At 48.1% G+C, this 27,050-nt stretch overlaps 1 protein-coding gene and 1 long non-coding RNA gene across 7 annotated transcripts in view; both read left to right on the top strand.

The window, feature by feature from the left end:
- The window catches only part of LOC138350673 (uncharacterized), a 395,852-nt gene that overhangs the window by 180,768 nt on the left and 188,034 nt on the right, over positions 1-27,050 (top strand). The gene's annotated exons all lie outside the window — the stretch shown is intronic.
- The window catches only part of spin (Protein spinster), a 208,128-nt gene continuing 188,034 nt past the window's right edge, over positions 6,957-27,050 (top strand). For 4 of the 6 annotated variants that reach the window (XR_011222197.1, XR_011222196.1, XM_069301871.1 and 1 more), the window contains exon 1: positions 6,963-7,336. Coding sequence is in view for 4 of the 6 variants with exons in the window: in XM_069301871.1 (XP_069157972.1) it covers positions 7,084-7,336 (253 nt within the window). In the remaining 2 variants the exon portion in view is untranslated. Of the gene's footprint in view, positions 7,337-27,050 lie in introns of all 6 variants that reach the window. The other 2 variants (XM_069301874.1, XM_069301873.1) reach the window with 2 other exon arrangements.

The following is a 27,050-nucleotide window of genomic DNA, read 5'->3' as shown; positions in this document are numbered from 1 at the left end:
ATTGAGCTGAACTCCGGGTTTAGGGCAAGAGAAGACAACAGAAATCTTAGCAAAGGAGCGGGTATATTTAGATCACGGTTATAATAATCTGCAAGAGACCTCGAAAGTGAAGAAAATCAACTGCTGGCAATGATGTAGAGAAACAAAATTACAATTTAAAGGTAAAACATCTACTAATGAAGTCTACTTGTATGTTTTTTTTCGCAATTTGAGTATTATTGCCATGGCAATAACACGAACAACTCGTCTCATGCACAGGAACAAGAAACACCTCATGCACACCAGGAATGCTAAAACTCATCAGAAGAAATTAAGTTTTAGCCTTTAATGTTTTCCCTGCCCGAAACGCTTTGCGTAATAGTGGCTTTAGGCATTGTATGTACTAGCTATATCTATAAATCTATCAATTTTTGTATCACCTCTTGTATGTATGTACTTTACCCGAATAAACATTTATTTTAAAGCAATATTAGAGTGCAGTGTATAGAATCTACAGCTACTGGTTGATCAGTCCAGCAACCAGGAGGCCTGGTCGACGACCGGGCCGCGGGGACACTAAGCCCCGGAAGCACCTCAAGGTAGGTAGGTAGGTAGGTACCCATCACTGCAATGCCATTCACACAAAATAAAAAAAATCAATGCTGCTTTTAACCTTCCTAATTAATATAGTACAGTACAGTATATCAATTATATTCCAGGAGAATATTTGAGTGTGTACTCATCTATATCAATAAATACTAAATGTTTATTCAGGTAAAGGAACATATATTCAAAATTAGTTACAAGCAGAATGTTATATATCTAGACAGAGTTAGTATATACTATGCCTAAAGCCACGAATATGCACAGCAATTCCAGCAAATATAAATAAATATAAATAATAATTTCAAAAATCAATAAAACCCAGCATTGTAAATAGGATCTAACCAGGATTATTTTACTGTACAATAAATAACATTGGTTTAAACAAGTAATAATGCTAATAACAGCCTTCCCCAGTAACTTCAGTATAGTATACTATGAAGTATATATGAAGTGTATATATGAAGTATATATGAAGCAGAGTAACTTGAGAATTTCAATTCAATTTCTTTCTATATTATGCCCCCCATACCCATCCCGTGGGCGGTGGTGTAAAGGGTTACAGAGGCACATAATCGGTTCAGGAACTGAACCCTCTAGTTCGTTTAGCTCAGCAAATAACAATTTTTGACGCTAGTTACAACATTATTAATGTTATATATACATGTACACATTCTCATACATACATGTACATAACTTGAGAGCAGAGGTTTCTTACCTACAACACTTTACCTGAATTTACCTGGAAATAATCAAGTTATTCAGCCTTGTCATAATTAAAAAAATACAAGAAAATGCATAAAATAATATACAGATTATATAGCTCCATGAAATAACTTATCTCTAAGTTAAAATCACCCCCCACAAAGTTATGCCTGAATAGAAGTGATATAAGTGAACATAGCAAGTTATGATAGCAAGTTATCATGGCAAGTTATCATGGCAAGTTATGATAGCAAGTTATCATGGCAAGTTATCATAGCAAGTTATGATATAAAGCTTACAAGCACAAGGCTACAGGTTCATTGACAACCCTCCCCCCCCCCTCCCCCTTCACACAGCCGGCCTATAGGCCTATGCACTATGCTATAGGCCTATGCTATGCCCCCCATGGCTGCAACTTACACACACATATTGCAACACTCAACAATACTCAAAAACACATAAAAATTAAATTAATTTAGAGATTTACGGGTCATATATGTACTATAATACATATAGCAGCCTTCTGATACCTGGTACAGTACTGTGGACGCCGGTTAATGTATCTAAGAGTTGTATTAGTGGTTTATTAAGCGTGTTAGAGGCATATATAGGGGTGGATATATAGGGGGGGGATGGGCCTATAGGTTTTGTGAGCACTATAGGCCTATATAGGAGCCTTGGAGCTTAGTATATGGTTAATTATAGGTACTGTGGACGCTGGTTAATGTATCTGGAGTTGTATTAGTGGTTTATTAAGCGTGTTAGAGGAGAGAAAAAGGCATATATAGGGGTGGATATATAGGGGGGGGATGGGTATATAGGTTTTGTGAGCACTATAGGCCTATATGGACACCCTGGAGCTTGATTATAAGTACTGTGGACGCTGGTTAATGTATCTAAGAGTTGTATTAGTGGTTTATTAAGGGTATTAGAGGAGAGTAAAGGCATATATAAGAGGGGGGTGATGATGGGCCTATAGGATTTGTGAGCACTATAGGCGCCCTGGGGCTTAGTATATGGTTAATTATAGGTACTGTAGACGCCAATTAATGTATCTAGAGTTGTATTAGTGGTTTATTAAGCGTGTTAGAGGCATATATAGGGGTGGATATATAGGAGGGGGGGATGGGTATATAGGTTCTGTGAGCATTATAGGCCTATATGGACACCCTGGAGCTTGATTATAGGCACTGTGGACGCTGGTTAATGTATCTAGGAGTTGTATTAGTGGTTTATTAAGCGTATTAGAGGAGAGTAAAGGCATATATAGGGGTGGATATATAGGAGGGGGATGATGATGGGCCTATAGGTTTTGTGAGTGCTATAGGCCTATATAGGGAGCCGTGGAGCTTACTATATGGTTGATTATAGGTACTTGAGGGAGCGGCGGGGCCATGACCGTGCCAGAGGAGGTGCAGGGAGGCCTAGGTGATGGCTGGTCCCGCCCTGTAGGCCTACTCACCCTAGCAACACCGCCATCATGGCCGGCCCCATAGGCCTATGGTCGTGTTGCTTCCTGCATGTGCAACTGCACACCTCCCCCCCCCCTGCCCCCCCTGGACCCAGCAGCCTGTAGGCCTGCTCCAGGCCGCCTGTAGGCCTACCACAGCCGCTTGTTACACAAAAACTTCCTTGTTATGATGTTTACGAGGCCATTAAGCCTAACTGGGTGGGTGTAGCGTAGGCCTAACGGGGTCTAGGCCTATGGAGGCCTAGGGCGACTCACCTGCCTGCTGCACCGCCTCTCTCACGCCCAGCCGCCCACACGCCCGCCTATATTACACATTAATAACACAAACAGGCTATAGGTATAGTCCGCCACGGCCTAAGCCTAACGATTTGGCCCACAATGCATCGGTCATTAGGCGCGAGGTTTGAATATGGGCTGCATAATGGGCGGCCGCCCTCTAGGCCGCCCACACGCCGCCCACGCCGCCCTCTGTCACCTTCACCTCTATATATTAAACTTATTTTACGTTTTTGCTCCTTATATGTTGCCTATAGTTCGTTTTTTAATGATATATGAACGATTTGGGCTGATTGGAGGCGTAGGCCTATTTATTTTAAGCGTATTTTCAGCCATATACTTGGTTTTAAGCAATATGTTAATAATACATAAATTTATACTAATTTTTGCTTCTGTAATGTGAAGAGGAAAATACTTAATATGTGTTATTATTTCTGTTACAGGGAAATGCATTTCTGAAGTCTGTAGGCCTATTCAATACAATGTCAATTATCTCCCACTAGAGAAGGAGATGGCCGTAGAAATTAAAAACCAAGCCAGAATATGTCTTCTAAATATTCGTCATGAGCTTGATGTTAATTTAGGAGTCAACTTTGAAACCATAATAAAAGCTATGAAAGAGAACCATCGAAATGAGGCCGAACCGCCCCGAGTGGCGGGGATTTTTCCCCGGCAGAACTTCCCCGCCAGGCGGCCGGCGGGGTTACTGGGGACGACCTTGCTGCTCGTCTCTAAATGATAATTCATTGTTAACAATTAATAATTAATAATTAATGCCTTGCACTACTTTAAGCTCGACAGATAATTCATATCCTGTATCACTACTTCTATATGTTAAATAAATTGATTGGTTGGTAATCTTGTCTTAAAATGTGTCAAAGGGAAGGTGGCGTGTTAGTGGCTACAGGTGGCGTGGTGGTGGTGTTAGTGGCTACAGGTGGCGTGGTGGGGGTGTTAGTGGCTACAGGTGGCGTGGTGGGCGTGTTAGTGGCTACAGGTGGCGTGGTGGTGGTGTTAGTGGCTACAGGTGGCGTGGTGGGCGTGTTAGTGGCTACAGGTGGCGTGGTGGTGGTGTTAGTGGCTACAGGTGGCGTGGTGGGCGTGTTAGTGGCTACAGGTGGCGTGGTGGTGGTGTTAGTGGCTACAGGTGGCGTGGTGGGGGCGTGTTAGTGGCTACAGGTGGCGTGGTGGGGGTGTTAGTGGCTACAGGTGGCGTGGTGGGCGTGTTAGTGGCTACAGGTGGCGTGGTGGTGGTGTTAGTGGCTACAGGTGGCGTGGTGGGCGTGTTAGTGGCTACAGGTGGCGTGGTGGTGGTGTTAGTGGCTACAGGTGGCGTGGTGGGCGTGTTAGTGGCTACAGGTGGCGTGGTGGTGGTGTTAGTGGCTACAGGTGGCGTGGTGGGGGCGTGTTAGTGGCTACAGGTGGCGTGGTGGGGGTGTTAGTGGCTACAGGTGGCGTGGTGGGCGTGTTAGTGGCTACAGGTGGCGTGGTGGTGGTGTTAGTGGCTACAGGTGGCGTGTTAGTGGCTACAGGTGGCGTGGTGGTGGTGTTAGTGGCTACAGGTGGCGTGGTGGGGGCATGTTAGTGGCTACAGGTGGCGTGGTGGTGGTGTTAGTGGCTACAGGTAGCGTGTTAGTGGCTACAGGTGGCGTGGTGGTGTTGTTAGTGGCTACAGGTGGCGTGGTGGGGGCGTGTTAGTGGCTACAGGTGGCGTGGTGGGGGTGTTAGTGGCTACAGGTGGCGTGGTGGGGGCGTGTTAGTGGCTACAGGTGGCGTGGTGGGCGTGTTAGTGGCTACAGGTGGCGTGGTGGTGGTGTTAGTGGCTACAGGTGGCGTGGTGGGCGTGTTAGTGGCTACAGGTGGCGTGTTAGTGGCTACAGGTGGCGTGGTGGGCGTGTTAGTGGCTACAGGTGGCGTGGTGGGCGTGTTAGTGGCTGCAGGTGGCGTGGTGGGCGTGTTAGTGGCTACAGGTGGCGTGGTGGTGGGCGTGTTAGTGGCTACAGGTGGCGTGGTGGTGGGCGTGTTAGTGGCTACAGGTGGCGTGGTGGTGGGCGTGTTAGTGGCTACAGGTGGCGTATTGGGCGTGTTAGTGGCTACAGGTGGCGTGGTGGGCGTGTTAGTGGCTACAGGTGGCGTGGGTGTTAGTGCCTACAGGTGGCGTGGTGGGCGTGTTAGTGGCTACAGGTGGCGTGTTAGTGGCTACAGGTGGCGTGTTAGTGGCTACAGGTGGCGTGTTAGTGGCTACAGGTGGCGTGTTAGTGGCTACAGGTGGCGTGGTGGTGGGCGTGTTAGTGGCTACAGGTGGCGCGGTGGGGGCGTGTTAGTGGCTACAGGTGGCGTGGTGGGCGTGTTAGTGGCTACAGGTGGCGTGGTGGGCGTGTTAGTGACTACAGGTGGCGTGGTGGTGGGCGTGTTAGTGGCTACAGGTGGCGTGGTGGTGGGCGTGTTAGTGGCTACAGGTGGCGTGGTGGTGGGCGTGTTAGTGGCTACAGGTGCATGGTGGGGGTGTTAGTGGCTACAGGTGGCGTGTTAGTGGCTACAGGTGGCGTGGTGGTGGGCGTGTTAGTGGCTACAGGTGGCGTGGTGGTGGGCGTGTTAGTGGCTACAGGTGGCGTGGTGGTGGGCGTGTTAGTGGCTACAGGTGGCGTGGTGGGGGCGTGTTAGTGGCTACAGGTGGCGTGGTGGGCGTGTTAGTGGCTACAGGTGGCGTAGTGGGGGTGTTAGTGGCTACAGGTGGCGTGGTGGGGGCGTGTTAGTGGCTACAGGTGGCGTGGTGGGGGCGTGTTAGTGGCTACAGGTGACGTAGTGGGCGTGTTAGTGGCTACAGGTGGCGTGGTGGGGCGTGTTAGTGGCTACAGGTGGCGTGGTGGGCGTGTTAGTGGCTACAGGTGGCGTAGTGGGGGTGTTAGTGGCTACAGGTGGCGTAGTGGGCGTGTTAGTGGCTACAGGTGGCGTGGTGGGCGTGTTAGTGGCTACAGGTGGCGTAGTGGGCGTGTTAGTGGCTACAGGTGGCGTGGTGGGGGCGTGTTAGTGGCTACAGGTGGCGTGGTGGGGCGTGTTAGTGGCTACAGGTGGCGTGGTGGGCGTGTTAGTGGCTACAGGTGGCGTGGTGGGCGTGTTAGTGGCTACAGGTGGCGTGGTGGGCGTGTTAGTGGCTACAGGTGGCGTGGTGGGCGTGTTAGTGGCTACATGTGGCGTGGTGGGCGTGTTAGTGCCTACAGGTGGCGTAGTGGGCGTGTTAGTGGCTACAGGTGGGGCGGCGATGAGGAACGCAGGGGCGACATGAGGCATGGCAGGGGCGACAGAAGACGTGGCAGGGGCGACAGAATACGTGGCTGGGGCGACATGAGGCATGGCAGAGACGACATGAGGCATGGCAAGGGCGACAGAAGACGTGGCAGGGGCGACATGAGGCATGACAGGGGTGACAAGAGGCATGACAGGGGCGACAAGAGGCATGACAGGGGCAACATGAGGCATGGCGGGGGAGACAGAAGGCGTGACAGGGGCAACAGAATGCGTCACAGGGGCGACATGAGGCGTGGCAGGGACAACAGAAGACATGGCAGGGGCGAGAGAAGACGTGACAGGGGCGACAAGAGGCATGACAGGGGCGACATGAGGCATGGCGGGGACGACAGAAGGCATGGCAGGGGCGACATGAGGCATGGCAGGGGCGACATGAAGCATGGCAGGGGCGACAAGAGGCATGACAGGGGCGACATGAGGCATGGCGGGGACGACAGAAGGCATGGCAGGGGCGACAGAATACGTGGCAGGGGCGACAAGAGGCATGACAGGGGCGACAAGAGGCATGACAGGGGCGACAAGAGGCACGGCGGGGATAACACCAAGCCTGGCGGGGACAAGAGGACGGGTGGCGGGGAGGGAAGCAGCAGCTGGCCAGGAACACTGACAGTGGCGCCACCTGACACTGCCGGTCACCTCCCCCGGCCCGCCAGTCGTCTGGTAGACATCACAGGGGCCGGTCACGCCGTCTCCGTGGCTCGCGAGTGACTGGGCTTGTGTGTGTGGGCCCACCGACATTAATGCCGCCCTACAATATACAGAAGCGGGATTCGCTTAAGCTTGAAACCGTGAGTGACATGGAGGCCGAAGGACTCCGCAGCAACCTGTCCCACCAGGAACTGATCCCCGAGGGGCCGACGGTGGTGGTAGTGACCACCATCACCCCTGACCCCGAGGGTCACGCCCCCAGGGTCACTAAAGGACAGGCCGTCACCGTCGCTATTCTCTGCTTCGTTAACCTCATCAATTATATGGACCGCTTCACTATAGCAGGTCAGTACAGCTTCACCGGCTTGTTCCCCCCCCCCCACCCCGGGGGCTTCACTACACACCTGGTACAAGCACTAACAGGTGTGGGAGGGGGGGGCTCTAGATTGTCTTTAACTTGGCGTTTAAGTTGGAAGGACCACGTGGTGTTTGTTTACATTCTCACGTGTGGGTGTTGCTTGTAAGGGGGTCGGGGCTCCTTGGGAGGGGATTGTTTATAAGTTGCTTGTGGTGTGTTGTCTGACTCTGGTGCCTCGTAGGTGTGTGGTGGTGGTGTGTTGTCTGACTCTGGTGCCTCGTAGGTGTGTGGCGGTGGTGTGTTGTCTGACTGGTGCCTCGTAGGTGTGTGGTGGTGTGTTGTCTGACTCTGGTGCCTCGTAGGTGTGTGGTGGTGGTGTGTTGTCTGACTCTGGTGCCTCGTAGGTGTGTGGTGGTGGTGTGTTGTCTGACTCTGGTGCCTCGTAGGTGTGTGGTGGTGGTGTGTTGTCTGACTCTGGTGCCTCGTAGGTGTGTGGTGGTGGTGTGTTGTCTGACTCTGGTGCCTCGTAGGTGTGTGGTGGTGTGTTGTCTGACTCTGGTGCCTCGTAGGTGTGTGGCGGTGGTGTGTTGTCTGACTGGTGCCTCGTAGGTGTGTGGTGGTGTGTTGTCTGACTCTGGTGCCTCGTAGGTGTGTGGTGGTGGTGTGTTGTCTGACTCTGGTGCCTCGTAGGTGTGTGGTGGTGGTGTGTTGTCTGACTCTGGTGCCTCGTAGGTGTGTGGTGGTGGTGTGTTGTCTGACTCTGGTGCCTCGTAGGTGTGTGGTGGTGGTGTGTTGTCTGACTCTGGTGCCTCGTAGGTGTGTGGTGGTGTGTTGTCTGACTCTGGTGCCTCGTAGGTGTGTGGTGGTGTGTTGTCTGACTCTGGTGCCTCGTAGGTGTGTGGTGGTGGTGTGTTGTCTGACTCTGGTGCCTCGTAGGTGTGGTGGTGGTGTGTTGTCTGACTCTGGTGCCTCGTAGGTGTGTGGTGGTGGTGTGTTGTCTGACTCTGGTGCCTCGTAGGTGTGTGGTGGTGGTGTGTTGTCTGACTCTGGTGCCTCGTAGGTGTGTGGTGGTGGTGTGTTGTCTGACTCTGGTGCCTCGTAGGTGTGTGGTGGTGGTGTGTTGTCTGACTCTGGTGCCTCGTAGGTGTGTGGTGGTGGTGTGTTGTCTGACTCTGGTGCCTCGTAGGTGTGTGGTGGTGTGTTGTCTGACTCTGGTGCCTCGTAGGTGTGTGGTGGTGTGTTGTCTGACTCTGGTGCCTCGTAGGTGTGTGGTGGTGTGTTGTCTGACTCTGGTGCCTCGTAGGTGTGTGGTGGTGGTGTGTTGTCTGACTCTGGTGCCTCGTAGGTGTGTGGTGGTGGTGTGTTGTCTGACTCTGGTGCCTCGTAGGTGTGGTGGTGGTGTGTTGTCTGACTCTGGTGCCTCGTAGGTGTGTGGTGGTGTGTTGTCTGACTCTGGTGCCTCGTAGGTGTGGTGGTGGTGTGTTGTCTGACTCTGGTGCCTCGTAGGTGTGTGGTGGTGTGTTGTCTGACTCTGGTGCCTCGTAGGTGTGGTGGTGGTGTGTTGTCTGACTCTGGTGCCTCGTAGGTGTGGTGGTGGTGTGTTGTCTGACTCTGGTGCCTCGTAGGTGTGTGGTGGTGTGTTGTCTGACTCTGGTGCCTCGTAGGTGTGTGGTGGTGTGTTGTCTGACTCTGGTGCCTCGTAGGTGTGTGGTGGTGTGTTGTCTGACTCTGGTGCCTCGTAGGTGTGTGGTGGTGTGTTGTCTGACTCTGGTGCCTCGTAGGTGTGTGGTGGTGGTGTGTTGTCTGACTCTGGTGCCTCGTAGGTGTGGTGGTGGTGTGTTGTCTGACTCTGGTGCCTCGTAGGTGTGTGGTGGTGTGTTGTCTGACTCTGGTGCCTCGTAGGTGTGGTGGTGGTGTGTTGTCTGACTCTGGTGCCTCGTAGGTGTGTGGTGGTGTGTTGTCTGACTCTGGTGCCTCGTAGGTGTGGTGGTGGTGTGTTGTCTGACTCTGGTGCCTCGTAGGTGTGGTGGTGGTGTGTTGTCTGACTCTGGTGCCTCGTAGGTGTGTGGTGGTGTGTTGTCTGACTCTGGTGCCTCGTAGGTGTGTGGTGGTGTGTTGTCTGACTCTGGTGCCTCGTAGGTGTGTGGTGGTGGTGTGTTGTCTGACTCTGGTGCCTCGTAGGTGTGTGGTGGTGGTGTGTTGTCTGACTCTGGTGCCTCGTAGGTGTGTGGTGGTGGTGTGTTGTCTGACTCTGGTGCCTCGTAGGTGTGTGGTGGTGGTGTGTTGTCTGACTCTGGTGCCTCGTAGGTGTGTGGTGGTGGTGTGTTGTCTGACTCTGGTGCCTCGTAGGTGTGTGGTGGTGGTGTGTTGTCTGACTCTGGTGCCTCGTAGGTGTGTGGTGGTGGTGTGTTGTCTGACTCTGGTGCCTCGTAGGTGTGTGGTGGTGTGTTGTCTGACTCTGGTGCCTCGTAGGTGTGTGGTGGTGGTGTGTTGTCTGACTCTGGTGCCTCGTAGGTGTGTGGTGGTGGTGTGTTGTCTGACCATGGTGCCTTGTAGGTGTGTGGTGGTGTGTTGTCTGACTCTGGTGCCTCGTAGGTGTGTGGTGGTGTGTTGTCTGACTCTGGTGCCTCGTAGGTGTGTGGTGGTGTGTTGTCTGACTCTGGTGCCTCGTAGGTGTGTGGTGGTGTGTTGTCTGACCATGGTGCCTTGTAGGTGTGTGGTGGTGTGTGTGGTGGTGTGTGGGCAGTGAATGTGTGATGGTGGTGGTGGTGTGGGCAGTGAATGTGTGGTGGTGGTGTGTGTGGCAGTGATTGTGTGGTGGTGGTGGTGGTGGTGTGTGTGGCAGTGATTGTGTGGTGGTGGTGGTGGTGTGTGTGGCAGTGATTGTGTGGTGGTGGTGGTGGTGTGTGTGGCAGTGAATGTGTGGTGGTGTGGGTGGGCAGTGAATGTACTCACCTAGTTGTGCTTGCGGGGGTTGAGCTCTGGCTCCTTGGTCCCGCCTCTCAACTGTCAATCAACAGGTGTACAGGTTCCTGAGCCTATTGGGCTCTATCATACCTACACTTGAAACTGTGTGTGGAGTCAGCCTCCACCACATCACTTCCCAATGCATTCCATTTGTCAACCACTCTGACACTAAAAAAGTTCTTTCTAATATCTCTGTGGCTCATTTGGGCACTCGGTTTCCACCTGTGTCCCCTAGTGCGTGTGCCCCTTGTGTTAAACAGCCTGTCTTTATCAACCCTGTCGATTCCCTTGAGGATCTTGGATGTGGTGATCATGTCCCCCCCTAACTCTTCTGTCTTCCGACGAAGTGAGGTTTAATTCCCGTAGTCTCTCCTCGTAGCTTATACCTCTCAGCTCGGGTACTAGTCTGGTGGCAAACCTTTGAACCTTTTCCATTTTAGTCTTATGCTTGACTAGATATGGACTCCATGCTGGTGCCGCATACTCCAGGATTGGTCTGACATATGTGGTATATAACGTTCTGAAAGATTCCTTACACAAGTTTCTAAAGGCCGTTCTTATGTTAGCCAACCTGGCATATGCTGCTGCTGTTATCCTCTTGATATGAGCTTCAGGGGACAGGTCTGGCGTGATATCAACCCCCAGGTCTTTCTCTCTCTCGGACTCGAAGTATTTCATCTCCCAAGTGATACCTTATATCTGGTCTCCTGCTTCCTACCCCTATCTTCATTACATTACATTTGCTTGGATTAAACTCTAACAGCCATTTGTTCGACCATTCCTGCAGCTTGTCCAGATCTTCTTGAAGCCTCAAGCTGTCCTCCTCTGTCTTAATCCTTCTCAGAATTTTGGCGTCGTCAGCAAACATTGAGAGGAATGAGTCTATACCCTCTGGGAGATCATTTACGTATATCAGAAACAGGATAGGTCCAAGTACAGAGCCCTGTGGGACTCCACTGGTGACTTCACGCCAGTCTGAGGTCTCACCCCCTCACTGTAACTCTCTGCTTCCTATTGTTTAGGTACTCCCTTATCCACTGGAGCACCCTACCAGTTACTCCTGCCTGTTTCTCCAGCTTATGCATCAACCTTTTATGGGGTACTGTGTCAAAGGCTTTCCGACAGTCCAAAAAAATGCAGTCTGCCCACCCTTCTCTTTCTTGTTTAATCTTTGTCACCTGATCGTAGAATTCTATCAATCCTATAAGGCAAGATTTACCCTCCCTGAACCCATGTTGATGGGTTGTCACGAAGTCTCTTCTCTCCAGATGTGTTACTAGGTTTTTTCTCACAATCTTCTCCATCACCTTGCATGGTATACAAGTTAAGGACACTGGCCTGTAGTTCAGTGCCTCTTGTCTGTCACCCTTTTTGTATATTGGTACTACATTAGCAGTCTTCCATACTTCTGGTAGGTCCCCCGTTTCCAGTGACCTACTATACACTATGGAGAGTGGTGGTGGTGGTGTGTGTGGCAGTGAATGTGTGGTGGTGGTGGTGTGTGGGCAGTGAATGTGTGGTGGTGGTGTGTGGGCAGTGAATGTGTGGTGGTGGTGTGGGTGGTGAGTTAAGATTTCATCTCGTTTCGGGGACAGGTAGCCCGTTTGGTTTATCAAAGAGGCCCTCCTAGGTACCAATAACACTGCTAGGTTAACAGAAGCATTAGGTGAAAGGATACGTGCCCAATCGTCTCCGTCCCACGCGGCCTATTCGTGCCTGGACTCCCATTTTCATGGGTCCAAAACCAGGGACCTGTGACAATCTAAGTAGTATAAGTGTGGGACATTTCCGTCCCATAACTAAGCTTAGCGGCCGGGAGACTCAGCTTCTCAACCTTCAAAAACACACCAATTTTTTGTGCATAATCTATATAGTAAATGCTACCACCTGTCATAAGGAATCAGTATCATAACATTAACAGGAAAACAAAATAAAAAATAAAATATTAAAAAAGTTGAAAATGTCCCAACTTCAAGTTATTATAAGTAATTTATAATTTCACCAATTTTTATTCAGTATAGGCTCAGAATGACACACAATGTTAAGTTTTATTGGGTTAAATTTTAGTTTGAAAGTATAGATACTGTAAAAACAGTCACTTTTGCCTTCACAATATATGCAAAATTTAGACATAAAACATTTATAACTCATAAATCTATGGGTTTATGAATAAACTAGTAAATAAAACCTTAGAACTAAGAACTTTGCACATGTGTAAAAATAGGTGAGAATAGCTCGGAAACTGATTTTTAAATATCGTTTCAAAGTTGAAAATCCTGTTCATTGAGAAAAATGAATATAAAGTTCTTGACAATAAATATAGTAGTTCGAATTGATGTTATATCTTGTACGTTTTAATAAATATTGCTTGGCATTTGTGCTCGAATATGTGAGTTGTAGGTAAGTAAGTTGTAGTTGTAGTTGTAGGAGTTGTAGAGAGTAAGTTGTAGGTCAATGTGTTGAAATGAAGTCAAGAACAAATAACCCCCTAAAAATACAAAATATAGGGATCTTCTTGAGTTATCTTGAGATGATTTCGGGGCTTTAGTGTCCCCGCGGCCCGGTCCTCGACCAGGCCTCCACCCCCAGGAAGCAGCCCGTGACAGCTGACTAACTCCCAGGTACCTATTTACTGCTAGGTAACAGGGAGCATTCAGGGTGAAAGAAACTTTGCCCATTTGTTTCTGCCTCGTGCGGGAATCGAACCCGCGCCGCAGAATTACGAGTCCTGCGCGCTATCCACCAGGCTGCGAGGCCCCCCCCCCCTAAGGATAAGGGATAAGGATAATGGGTTAATAGCAATAATAAGTATATACACGACTTATAAGGCCTATTCAGCAATATAACCTAAAGAGATAGAGAATAGAGATAAATAGATAATAAAGAGATAATAAATAGATAATAAATAGAGAATAAAGAGATAGAGAATACAGTAGTTTGAAATCTGTAATTATTTGGCTCCCCAGAAATAAAAGGCACAACTTCTGCCACATGTGACAGATTAATTTATTGACCCATTTAATTCACCCTTTACACACATAGTGATGGGTGTGCATTCTCCAAGATGTAGAAGCTTCAGATCAAGATGCAAAATCAGATTATAAACAAGAGATAAAATCCCTCAAAAAACTAAAAAATAAAAAAAAAATGCCTCCCCCACTACCCAAAAAGAATGCCTCCCCCACTACCCAAAAAAATATGCCTTCCCCACTACCCAAAAAGAATGCCTCCCCCACTACCCAAAAGAATGCCTCCCCCACTACCCAAAAAAATGCCTCCCCCACTACCCAAAAAGAATGCCTCCCCCACTACCCAAAAAGAATGCCTCCCCCACTACCCAAAAAAATATGCCTTCCCCACTACCCAAAAAAATATGCCTCCCCCACTACCCAAAAAGAATGCCTCCCCCACTACCCAAAAGAATGCCTCCCCCACTACCCAAAAAAATGCCTCCCCCACTACCCAAAAAGAATGCCTCTCCACTACCCAAAAAATGCCTCCCCCACTACACCAAAAAAATGCCTCCCCCACTACCCCAAAAAAATGCCTCCCCCACTACCCAAAAAAATGCCTCCCCCACTACCCAAAAAAATGCCTCTCCCACTACCCAAAAAAATGCCTCCCCCACTTTCCAAAAAAATGCCTCCCCAACTACCCAAAAAGAGTGCCTCTCCACTACCCAAAAAATGCCTCCCCCACTACCCAAAAAAAATGCCTCCCCCACTACCCCAAAAAAATCCCTCCCCCACTACCCACAAAAAATGGTTGGACATTGGTGACATTAACAAATATTGGCAATGGGCAATGTATATGATATATAACAGAATAGAGCATAATAACATACTTAATCATTATTATTTGTTACAAGCACGTTTTTTGATTTATAAATAGTATAAAATCCATTTCTTAACATATTAGGATAAAATTTTCACAACTCTGTTGCAAAAAAAAATTGGAGAGTTACATTTTCAAGTAATTTTCATTAAATTTGAATATTTTGTTTGAACTTTTTAATTTCCTTGAGACTCCAGTGGCCAATGGGTTTCCACCGAGGGGTCGTGCCCAGTCGATCTCCTCCCTGCCTGGTGTTTCAGTCAAATACTTAACCAATACTCTGGGCAAATGGGTCTTGTAGTGCATATGGATTCGTTGTCTACTCTCAATCGGGGATCCCGAGTTCGATTCCCGGGAGAGACGGAAGTGGTTAGGCAAGTTTCCTTTCACCTGATGCCTCTGTTCACCTGGCAGTAAATTGGTTAGGCCAGTTTTGTGAGGTTGCATGCTAGGGGAAGTATGTATTTCGAGGTTGGGGGGGGGGGGGCTTGATGAAAATCTAATGTATTCACCTAGTTGTGCTTGCGGGGGTTGAGCTCTGGCTCTTTGGTCCCGCCTCTCAACTGTCAATCAACTGGTGTACAGATTCTTGAGTCTATTAGGACTCATGTGTCTGTGAGTGTGTGTTTACTAGTTGTGTTTTTACTAGTTGTGTTTTTGCGGGGGTTGAGCTTTGCTCTTTCGGCCCGCCTCTCAACTGTCAATCAACTGTTTACTACTTTTTTTTTTTTTCCTCCACACCACACACACACACCCCAGGAAGCAGCCCGTGACAGCTGACTAACTCCCAGGTACCTATTTACTGCTAGGTAACAGGGGCACTTAGGGTGAAAGAAACTTTGCCCATTTGTTTCTGCCTCGTGCGGGAATCGAACCCGCGCCACAGAATTACGAGTCCTGCGCGCTATCCACCAGGCTACGAGGCCCTACGAGTGTATGTATGTATGTATGTGTGTGTGTATATACATGCATATACATACATGGAAGCACCCCTAGGGGAGTATATACATACATACATATATACCACACGTTTTCTGTGGATGATAAAAGGAATGGTTGTAAATGATTAACATTAAACAAGGGTTAACACGGAAGATACATGCTGGACAGTCACAGTTTAGTGCCTTATGAAAACTGTACCATCTATCACCCCAACTTGTACCCGAACTTTTGGACCTTGTCGTATATACATTAATGGAACAGTTTTTGAGGTCTATTGTGGGCCCCTCATTCCAACCTCGGGTACCATCCAGGTGTCTCTCTCTCAAGGCCGCCTAGTGCAAGTATTTCAAGACATTTAATAACATCTTAAGTGAGGGAGATCTTGCACCGTTGTTATTGTAGCTCAGTGATAGATTACGAGCCCGACAGGTCAATGGGTCAGTTTGTTTTGGTTGTGGAGGAAAATATTCCGGAAAATGGCGGGAAATTGTGAGTGTTGGCAACTGAGTGGATCACCCCACCTGGCGTCCGGTGGTGTGGCCGCGACACCGACTTCGCCGCGCTCTCTCCACATCCGGGGAAAGTTGTCGAGGGATTCGAACGTGGGGTTTTACCTCAATATACTAGCATACATTTGGTGCTAATGGCTTGATGATTGCTGTAATGGTTATGTGTTTATTAGTATTTACCACCATGCGTCAAAGCCATTGGGCACGGCTCTGAAGGTGCGCTGTTTCTTTCAAGTTGAAGGGCAGGGACGCTATTATTGTTAAGAATGAACGGTAATAAAACGGTTGTCTTGTGTTTCAAACAGCCCATAGTTTCCTCCGTACATGGAGGGCACATTTCCTTCCACCTAATGCCACTGTTCACCTAGCAGGGCGTAGGTACTCAGGAGTCGGCGTGTTCTGAGGGGGTGGGGGGAGGCCTATATATAAGCCTACAATGTGTATGACTACAGGCTTCCTGTCCCACCGACACAATAAATTATTTACCTGGGGATGTGTAACAAGAGGCCTGGTCGAGAACCGGGCCGCGGGGACGCTAAGCCCCGATATCATCTCAAGATATCCTCTCAAGAAGATCCCCTTATGTGGTTGACTGTTCAATAAATCACTGAACTATATATGTTTACAAGATTTCTCACCCTGTCCATGGAGGACAGAAGAAAATGTATATATGCTGGTTAGCACTGTAAATGCCTGGCCACGTCTGTGGTAGAGAAAAATACTAATTTACAACTCTATATTGGTATTAAAAGGTGTATAGTGTAAATGTGGTCAATGTCTATGGGTAGTCTCTATGGGTTTTGTGTAGGTGTATAGTGTAAATGTGGTCAATGTCTATGGGTAGTCTCTCTGGGTTTTGTGTAGGTGTATAGTGTAAATGTGGTCAATGTCTATGGGTAGTCTCTCTGGGTTTTGTGTAGGTGTATAGTGTAAATGTGGTCAATGTCTATGGGTAGTCTCTCTGGGTTTTGTGTAGGTGTATAGTGTAAATGTGGTCAATGTCTATGGGTAGTCTCTATGGGTTTTGTGTAGGTGTATAGTGTAAATGTGGTCAATGTCTATGGGTAGTCTCTCTGGGTTTTGTGTAGGTGTATAGTGTAAATGTGGTCAATGTCTATGGGTAGTCTCTCTGGGTTTTGTGTAGGTGTATAGTGTAAATGTGGTCAATGTCTATGGGTAGTCTCTCTGGGTTTTGTGTAGGTGTATAGTGTAAATGTGGTCAATGTCTATGGGTAGTCTCTCTGGGTTTTGTGTAGGTGTATAGTGTAAATGTGGTCAATGTCTATGGGTAGTCTCTCTGGGTTTTGTGTAGGTGTATAGTGTAAATGTGGTCAATGTCTATGGGTAGTCTCTCTGGGTTTTGTGTAGGTGTATAGTGTAAATGTGGTCAATGTCTATGGGTAGTCTCTATGGGTTTTGTGTAGGTGTATAGTGTAAATGTGGTCAATGTCTATGGGTAGTCTCTCTGGGTTTTGTGTAGGTGTATAGTGTAAATGTGGTCAATGTCTATGGGTAGTCTCTCTGGGTTTTGTGTAGGTGTATAGTGTAAATGTGGTCAATGTCTATGGGTAGTCTCTCTGGGTTTTGTGTAGGTGTATAGTGTAAATGTGGTCAATGTCTATGGGTAGTCTCTCTGGGTTTTGTGTAGGTGTATAGTGTAAATGTGGTCAATGTCTATGGGTAGTCTCTATGGGTTTTGTGTAGGTGTATAGTGTAAATGTGGTCAATGTCTATGGGTAGTCTCTCTGGGTTTTGTGTAGGTGTATAGTGTAAATGTGGTCAATGTCTATGGGTAGTCTCTCTGGGTTTTGTGTAGGTGTATAGTGTAAATGTGGTCAATGTCTATGGGTAGTCTCTCTGGGTTTTGTGTAGGTGTATAGTGTAAATGTGGTCAATGTCTATGGGTAGTCTCTATGGGTTTTGTGTAGGTGTATAGTGTAAATGTGGTCAATGTCTATGGGTAGTCTCTATGGGTTTTGTGTAGGTGTATAGTGTAAATGTGGTCAATGTCTATGGGTAGTCTCTCTGGGTTTTGTGTAGGTGTATAGTGTAAATGTGGTCAATGTCTATGGGTAGTCTCTCTGGGTTTTGTGTAGGTGTATAGTGTAAATGTGGTCAATGTCTATGGGTAGTCTCTCTGGGTTTTGTGTAGGTGTATAGTGTAAATGTGGTCAATGTCTATGGGTAGTCTCTATGGGTTTTGTGTTTTTGAGTCGAAGATATAGTTATAGGTTATATAGTATTATAACTATTAGCGGGATTATATATAGATATAGTTATATATGCATTTTAATTTTAAATCAATATTGTCCCCCTAGAAGTGTTCCAAACGTCACCCAAAATAACATAGAAGTTGTTGAATGTTCACTACGAGATATATCTTGATACCTTGAGGTGATTCCGGGGCTTAGTGACCCCGCGGCCCGGTCGCCGACCAGGCCTCCTTCAGTGAGGGTAACTCGTGTTATATATATTAGGTATAGTACTGGTTATATATTAAAGCCCCCCTGGTTCAGTACTCGTGCAGGCAGAAACGGTTGGGCACGTTTTCTTTCATCTGATAGCTCTGTTCACCTAGCAGTAAAATAGGTACCCAGGAGCTAGGCAACTGGTTGTGGGTTGAATCCTGGGGTAGGTCAGTGTTGAAGGGGGGGGGGGGTGAACTCGATAAGCCTAAATGGATGCCTATTGTCCCAGATAACAGGCGGTATGTAGGCCTATCTGTGTTTACTAGTTGTGTTTTTGCGGGGGTTGAGCTTTGCTCTTTCGGCCCGCCTCTCAACTGTCAATCAACTGTTTACTAACTACTATTTTTTTTTTCCACACCACACACACACACACACACCCCAGGAAGCAGCCCGTGACAGCTGACTAACTCCCAGGTACCTATTTACTGCTAGGTAACAGGGGCACTTAGGGTGAAAGAAACTTTGCCCATTTGTTTCTGCCTCGTGCGGGAATCGAACCCGCGCCACAGAATTACGAGTCCTGCGCGCTATCCACCAGGCTACGAGGTCCCTGTGAGTGATTACGAAAGTGTAGTGGCTCGACTTGTCTTAATCTTCGTCGTATGACTTATTGAAATGTCGGCTGCATACTCCAGGATTGGTCTGACATGTGTGGTTATCTTGAAATGATTTCGGGGCTTTAGTGTCCCCGCGGCCCGGTCCTCGACCAGGCCTCCACCCCCAGGAAGCAGCCCGTGACAGCTGACTAACACCCAGGTACCTATTTTTACTGCTAGGTAACAGGGGGCATAGGGTGAAAGAAACTGCCCATTGTTTCTCGCCGGAACCTGGGATCGAGCCCAGGACCACAAGTCCAGCGTGCTGTCCGCTCGGCCGACCGGCTCCCTTTTGGTATACAAGGTTCTGAATGATTCCTTGTACAAATTTTTATGGGTCGTTCTTATGTTGGGGAACCTCCCTGGAAACACAAACCGAAACTGTCTCTATTTTCCGCTTGTTACAACTTGTAATAAAGTTGTTACATCTTGGCTTAACGTGTTTATGACGTATTAGAACGTTGTTACAACTTGCTATATTGGTTGTTATAACTGGTTAGGAGGTGTTAAAACTTGTTCGAACGTTGTAGCAACGTCGTAGTTTCGGTGTGTGTTTGGCGGGCTGGCATATGCCGCTGATGTTATCGTTTTGATGGGGGCGTCTGGGGACAGGTCCAGCGTGATCTATCTCACCCTGATTGCTATTGGATTTCATCTCCCAGTTGATACCTTGTGTGTTTTCAGCTATTTCCATTACCTCACAATTGCTTGAGTTAAACTCTAACAGCCATTTGTTGGACCATTCCTTCAGTTTGTCCAGGTCAGAATGTAGTTTCTTGCTGTCGACCTGTTTTAATCCTTGTCATAAGTTTAGCATCATCAGCAAACGTTAAGAATTAAGCTATACCCTCTGGAAGATCATTTAGGTGTGTCAGAAACAGTATAGGACCGAGTACAGAGCCCTGTGGGACCTCGCTGGTGACTTCACGCCAATCTGAGGTCTCACCCCTCACTGTAACGGTTTTCTGTTAGGTACTTCCTAAGGGGTTCAGTTCCTGAACCTATTATGTACCTCTGTAACCCTTCCACCACTGCCCATGGGATGGGTATGGGGTGCATAATAGAGAAACAAACAGATGCTCCCTTATCCACTGGAGCACCTTACCTGTTACTCCTGCTTGTCTCCAACTGAAGCCACAGCCTCGTATGGGGTACGGTACTCACCTAGTTGTGTTTGCGGGGGTTGAGCTCTGGCTCTTTGGTCCCGCCTCTCAACTGTCAATCAACTGGTGTACAGGTTCCTGAGCCTATTGGGCTCTATCATATCTACACTTGAAACTGTGTATGGAGTCAAACTGTGTGGAAACTGTGTTAAAGTTTTCTGACAGTGCAAGAAAATGCAGACTGGAATTGCGCGCGTGTGCGCGCGCGCGCTCTCCCAGAACCTGACCAACCTGACTGTGGTGGATATGTGGGTCTGCGGGCTGCTCCAAGCACCTTAGGGAGTAGAACTCGTGAAACCCTCTCCAGGCACACTCCAGGTACATAGTTGCCTAAGAAAAGTTACAGGAAGAGAGCTACGCTCGTTGTGAGGAGGTGGTTCACCAGCTCACTTACAATAGTGCTCTTATGCCTGTGGGAGCCAGTACACTTGTTAAGTGCACTTGTTAAGTGGGCGGACTTAAGTTTTGTACCAGCAACCGAAACATCTAGTGTTTGGGCTCATGTGAGAGCCCCAGTCATCAGCAGTCCATAAATGTTACCCTGGCCGGGGTGGCATGTCTGTGGACAGTGCTAGAGCTGATAGCATCATCTCATTGTATGGCATGGAGCCAGACAACTTTGCGCGCGAACGCCTAGGCCGCAGGCGTGGGGTGAAACATGTGGGGTCCCACGCTCGCCGGCCACTTGAGTGGTTGTCATGGAGACAGCCGCCATCTTAGTAAACATCTTGAGCCGCCATGTTGGTCGGCCATCTTGGAGCTGCCCTAGGGGCTATGCTACACCGTCGCTGATTGGATGAGAGGGGTAGGCCGCTGTATGCCTTCCTCTCATTGGTTATTTCGAGAAGGACGCGGGAAGAGCCGGTGTGAGCATCATTCTGAACTCAGCCGCCACCTTGTCAAGACGTTCCTGTACTCAATTCGGCCAAATTGATGTATAGGGCGTCGTGGTGGCTGGACTACAACTGCTGATGCTTCCTGCTTCACCTACGACATCGGTCGTCACAGAATCCGGCCGAAGTCGTCGCTTGGAGGGGTTTAAGACATTATTGTATGCAGGGGGTAGAGGTACAGTGATCTGGGATCGTGGGGGAATGTGCATACGAGCAGCAACAGACTCGTAGATCCCATACCAGTGATGATTAGACTTGCTAGTGCTCTGTAGCAGTCGATGGGAACGGGGAAATTCGTGTCAGTGTTAAGGCAATTTCCCGTGTTGGTGTGAGACGCTATCGTTGTGCGTGTCACCTGGGTATGAACGCTTCACTTCACCGGGGAGTCGAGGGTGCGAACTCAGCCGTGTTGAGTGGGAGGGGTTCGAGTGTGCGCCAATTTTTCCGTGTTTGTACTACGGTCAGGAACTACCGCCGCCTACGCCACCCGGAGCGAGCCAGCCACCTATAGCGGGGTGCCTGATGTATGGGAATGGTGTGTAAAGCCGGCAGTGTGAATGAGTAAGTACCTATGTGTGTATTTCGGTGATTAGTAGTCTCTAAAGCTTGAATTCGAGGTCAAGTGTTCCGTCACATTGTCACGCAGCACCTGTTCAGGTGGAGTGAATTGTGGGCGAGGAGATTAATCACCTGTGTTGTCATCTTGTCAGTCCAGAGGGACTTAAGGTCTGGTGTACACAGACGTACAGTGTGTGTGTGTGTGTGGGTACACACGGGAACACAGAATATACATAGTTTAGCCAAGGACGGAGAAGGTGTCCAAGTAATAATTCTTTTATTTCATTGTGGTAATCATTTTTGATCGTCCGTGGGACGGAGTGATATCATTTCCATGTGTGGTCTTGCAGGTGTGGAATTCCAACACTGAGCGCTCAGGTATGTGTAACGCCAGTGATTCCTGGCAATGATTATTGTGGAGTGTGCCACAGTGTGGCTTAAATTTCTTGTAGTGTTCCCAGGGCCGTGACAAGTGTGATTTATATAAATATATATATTGTGGTTGCAGTATTAATTAACGTAATTTTGGTGAGGTTTGGTGAGTGACGAGGCCGTCTAGAGAGACCGCCCCCGCTCTGTCGAGTAACGTAACTCTCGAGTGTTTATCGGCATGCGTGACCGATAAATCACTCACCCATGTGATTTAAGGAGTGTGAGATTCTCCTTAGTGTTCCCAATAACGTTTGATAGCTGTAGGCTACATGTGTCAGCGGTAATTATATATATATATATAATCATAGTGTCACGGTGCCCAGTGTTATTGTGTTATTTACTGTGTGGTGATTGCAATATACTGACCTATGTTCTAGGGGTCATTTGCAGCAGTAAGTAAGTGTGTGCAGGGTTCTAATATTTGGAAATTAGAGTACTTGCCGTGTGTGTTATTGCAAAGGGGGTTGTTATTTGATGGTGATTGTTGCTAGTGTTGAGCAATCACCGTATGTGATTGCAGTTCAGTAAAACCATTGTGGGGCAGTGTTCTAGAGGGTTCATGTCCTGTAGGTTATTTTACTAGGTTCTGCAGTATTGTCATAGCAACCGGATTGTAACGTAAATCACTGTGATTTGTTAGTGTGATTTGTCATTGTCGTGGGTGAACTCGGCTGTAGACGAGTACTTGGATATACATATATTCTCCTGGTTATCTGGTAGGACATCGAAGTCCAGTATTCAGTGAGGTGATTGCGAGGCAATTAATATAACGTAACCAAGGGAACGCCCATTGCTTTAAGAGAATTTGTTCTTTGACAATTTGAGTAACGTAGAATGCGTTTGGGTTAATTTACTTTCCTGTAAGCAGCTACGGTAGTCTCGAGGAGCCTAGCCATCAGCCAGATAAGAATTAGAGTATTGTCTGTCGTAATTAACGGTCAGTGGGCCGGGTAATTTACGTGTTTCAGGAAGTCAAAGTAATTAATCTCGATCCTTGTTTGATCGACTCACACGAAGGCTACATTGTTCCATTAACGTAACGTCGTTATCTGCCCGGAAGTACCGGCATTTGATTGACTCGTGAGAGGAGTAGCGTCATTTTAGAATAACGTAAACGTGGGGCTAATTACTGTTATTAGTCGCCTGAATTGGTCTGAGTATGGAAGGTTTAGACAGAATTCATACCTTAATGTAAATTGCTGAGCCAGTGTGAAAGGTTGCGTATTTTAATTGTTTAATTATTGATCTTGAGGATAGTAATTGATTACTCTAAAGGTAATCACGAGTGATTACCGTTCTCTTAGCACTTTGGACATTGCAAATCAGAGTTTACCATCGCTGAGTGATTAGTAACCGATTAACGTAAATTAACGTAACTAGTAGAGAGATTAATCAGCTGTCTGGAAGTACAGGGATTAATGGGATTTTCTCACTGAATGCTCGACGGGTAGAGTGTTGTTTGATTTCCGCGTTACTAGTGACAGTTGTAAGAGTTGTTAATTGAACGTAAATGTTACCTTGTTATTAACGTAAATGTTATTGAGTTATTAACGTAAATCAATTGTTATTGATTGTTGATCGTCCGTGGGACGTAGTGTTAACGTAAGGATTAATTTGAGGAAGGGTGCTGGAGTTGCCAGTGAACCCATTAGTTATTGTTGTCATTGAAAGACTACTGATTTGATTGCATTGCAACCGCTGTTGCAGGAGTAGACTGCACTGAGGCGTGGAACAGTTAGGAGGTTACTGGAGACGTATTTCAGAACCTACTGTGTCATTTGTTGTAATTGTGATTATAGATCTGTTAGTTCTTGCTTGCTTGTTGATTCCTCTGTGGTCACGCTTATGTTCGAGTTAGTTCATTATGCAGTCCGAGGGGCTGGTGTCTAGCTGTCATTGATAGTGTCACAGGAAGGATTTCGAGTAACGTCATTGACATTTCTTTTGTTTTGTTGTAGTAGTTAGTACTTTATTGAATAAACTAAGTTGTTATGGTTAACACTGTCTTTTCGTTACACCCCCACGCATTATTATTGTTATGCAAATGTTCTTCACACTCGACTAACATTGAGACTTATTTTCTGAGCTTTGGATCAAATATACGGCACCACACAACAATAAATTATTGTTGTGAGAGCCCGTGACCTACTCGTTAGATTCGCTTCGGCGATTGGCGAAGGTCGGCGGCCTAAGTGGGGGGGGATTTCAATTTTCATTGGGGTCTCGGCGTTTGCTCGCGCCTAGTCAATTGTTCATACATGGTCCCAAAGTGAGGAATGAGCTGGTTACTACACTGGTGTGTTAGCTAAGCAAGTCCTTCCTCAGGCGACCTAGTTGAATATCACGACAGGAATAAAGGTTAAAGAATAAAGAAAATTCTTAGAAATTTTCCGAGCTAAAATTCCTTATACCAATTTTAATTTATTCCACAAATTCTCTCAAAAACTCTCACAGCGTGGCGCCCAACGTGGGGCCGTAGACTTTTGGTTCATAATCAGAAAAGTAAGATTCATCAAGTTGAGAAACCTGTGAAGAAAGGTGTGCAGAACATTGCAGAACAATATTGCTGTGGGTGTGTATGTTGTCGGTTAGCAGGATTAGGTACACACACACCACACACACAGAATGGATGAGGATTATAGAAAGAAGTACGTATATCTGTATGTGACTAAGTATGGCGTGCTGCCAAAGGATAGAAACAGTCGTACAGATGAGGAATGTAGGCGGTATGTTGAGGACCATAATGCCTATGTACGGCGTCTATGTCTAGAAAGAGCAAACAGAAGTGATCTAGGGGACAAGGGAGTTCCCCTAGCCGACCGTGGTATAGTCGGTATGTCAGGGGGTGTGGGATTGAGTCCACCCCAGGAGAAGGAAGGGGAGTCGCGACCCCAGCCTAGGCTAAGGACTGATTCCTTGGGCCACAGAAACGTTTCATTGGAAGTAGTCAATCAGATACCAGAACAACCTCTCAGGAGGGGGACTGAACAACCCCAGGAGGAAATTACTTTAGAGTACCTAGCAGCTCAAGCTGATGCTATGAAACTACAAAGAGAGGATAAGGCCAAATTTGTGGCTTACATGTGGAATGCCCACCACGAGAGATTGACTAGATTGGAAATTGCAAGAGTGCAATCCGAGGCAAGGACGGGGAGTCAAGCCCCTCCTGCCGCGCCAAGCTCGGAGGTACAGGCGCTGGAAGTAGAGGTACCTCCTCTATTGCCAAGAGAGGAGAAGATCGATCCTAGGGATGCATACCTAGATCGATGTGTGACGAAGGTTGAAAGGTTTACTCAAGCTCCAAGTAAGGGAGCCAAACCTAAAGAAAGTAAGTCTAAGGGACACCAACAGAAACCCAAGGTTAAGGGACCCAGGTGCTTCACATGCAACATGGCAGGTCACCGAGCAGCTAAGTGCCCGAGCAACACTAGGCTTAAGACTAAGAAGGTGACCAAGGTGCACGTTACAGGCATGAGTACCGTGGGAGGTGATGCCCTAAGAGACACACTCGAGTTAACTAGAGGAAGAGTTAATGGGCAATGGACGAGTGTCTTTCGAGACCGGGGTGCTACAGTTAACATGGTCAGGAACAGTTTGGTTGAGCCTGAGAGTAGAACAGGTCGAACCCTCCGTGTCCAGTACCCAGATGGCACTGGTAAGGACATGGAAGAAGTGTCCGTGTTGGTAGATACCCCATATATCAAAGGTAAGATCAAAGCTGCGCTAAGTAGAAAGGCAGTGTATGGACTTTTGATAGGTAATACTCCTGGTATAGGGAACCAGGTGGGTCTGTCCTGTGGAAATGACCTAGAGGAAACAGGAACAGGTGAGAGGAAGGTTAAACCCGCTGGCGTTGACACCAAGCGTCAGCCGGCTGGTCGAGCAGAGATCACCGCCGCCCAGACAGAAGAAGAGGCGCAGCAGGTGAAAGGAAACCGGAGCCATCCTTCTCTCCCTATTGCACAGAAAACGAGAACTGATTCAGAGGGACTCAGATGGGTCTCACCAGCTGACGGCGATGTCACACGGCCGCCAGCTGAGGAAGTCAAGGTCGCCTCTTATCAGGCGAAAGATCAGGTGCATGAGGTAAAAGGAAAAAAGAGCAATTTTCCTTCTTTCATTTCACAGAAAACGGAGGTGAGCCCAGTGAGACGGGTGTGGCCCGGATCAGGTGATCCCGTCACGACCTGCCAACCAGCCAGACCCGCGAGGGTTAACACCACACAGGAGAGTAAACGTCTGCTTGATGTTACCAGTGGTGAGGCTAAGGTAGCTGTGGTTCCAACAAGTGAAGTGGATATTCTGGACCAATCTTTCAGGCTGTTGGAAGATCGTTCAGACAAACGAACAGTCGCTGAGAGATTGAAGAACGAGCAGGTCAGTGACCAAGTGCTCAGTGAGGAGCGAGGTTTGACAGCTGCTGAAGAGGCCTCAGCCCAGTCAACTCAGTCGGTAGAGCAACTAGGTCTGAGAGTGACAGACAGACAGGAAGAAAGACCCTGTCACCGGGAAGTCAAGACAGTCTGCTAACTGTCGGAATTGTGTCGGTAGGGTAGGGAAGGTGTTGAGTCTGTACTTCATTGGTAAGTCCATCCCAGTGTGCTACCTATTGTGTCCAGTATGACACAGACCTGTGGGGCGAGAGTGTGAAGGGACTGAGGAAGGGAAGCTGCGAGGCGTTGAGCCGGCTTAACCTGGACCCAGAACCTGAGCCCGACCGCACTATGGTCAGGAAGTACCACCCTGGACGAGCCAGTGACGTCACATCTTGTCCCGCCAGCCACCGACGTCAACAGAAAACAGATGAATCACCACCACCACCCAGCCGCCGTGCACTTAATTAAGAGCTCAAGTGTAAGTGGCTGGTGATTTTTAGATGAAATTTTCCTCCGGGAAATTTTATCTTTTTGGTGGGGAGTTATGTGAGGAGGTGGTTCACCAGCTCACTTACAATAGTGCTCTTATGCCTGTGGGAGCCAGTACACTTGTTAAGTGCACTTGTTAAGTGGGCGGACTTAAGTTTTGTACCAGCAACCGAAACATCTAGTGTTTGGGCTCATGTGAGAGCCCCAGTCATCAGCAGTCCATAAATGTTACCCTGGCCGGGGTGGCATGTCTGTGGACAGTGCTAGAGCTGATAGCATCATCTCATTGTATGGCATGGAGCCAGACAACTTTGCGCGCGAACGCCTAGGCCGCAGGCGTGGGGTGAAACATGTGGGGTCCCACGCTCGCCGGCCACTTGAGTGGTTGTCATGGAGACAGCCGCCATCTTAGTAAACATCTTGAGCCGCCATGTTGGTCGGCCATCTTGGAGCTGCCCTAGGGGCTATGCTACA

The sequence above is a fragment of the Procambarus clarkii genome, chromosome 46 (assembly GCF_040958095.1).
Source record: "Procambarus clarkii isolate CNS0578487 chromosome 46, FALCON_Pclarkii_2.0, whole genome shotgun sequence".
Taxonomy (NCBI): Eukaryota; Metazoa; Arthropoda; class Malacostraca; order Decapoda; family Cambaridae; genus Procambarus; species Procambarus clarkii.
This window is presented reverse-complemented; position numbering and strand designations above follow the sequence as displayed.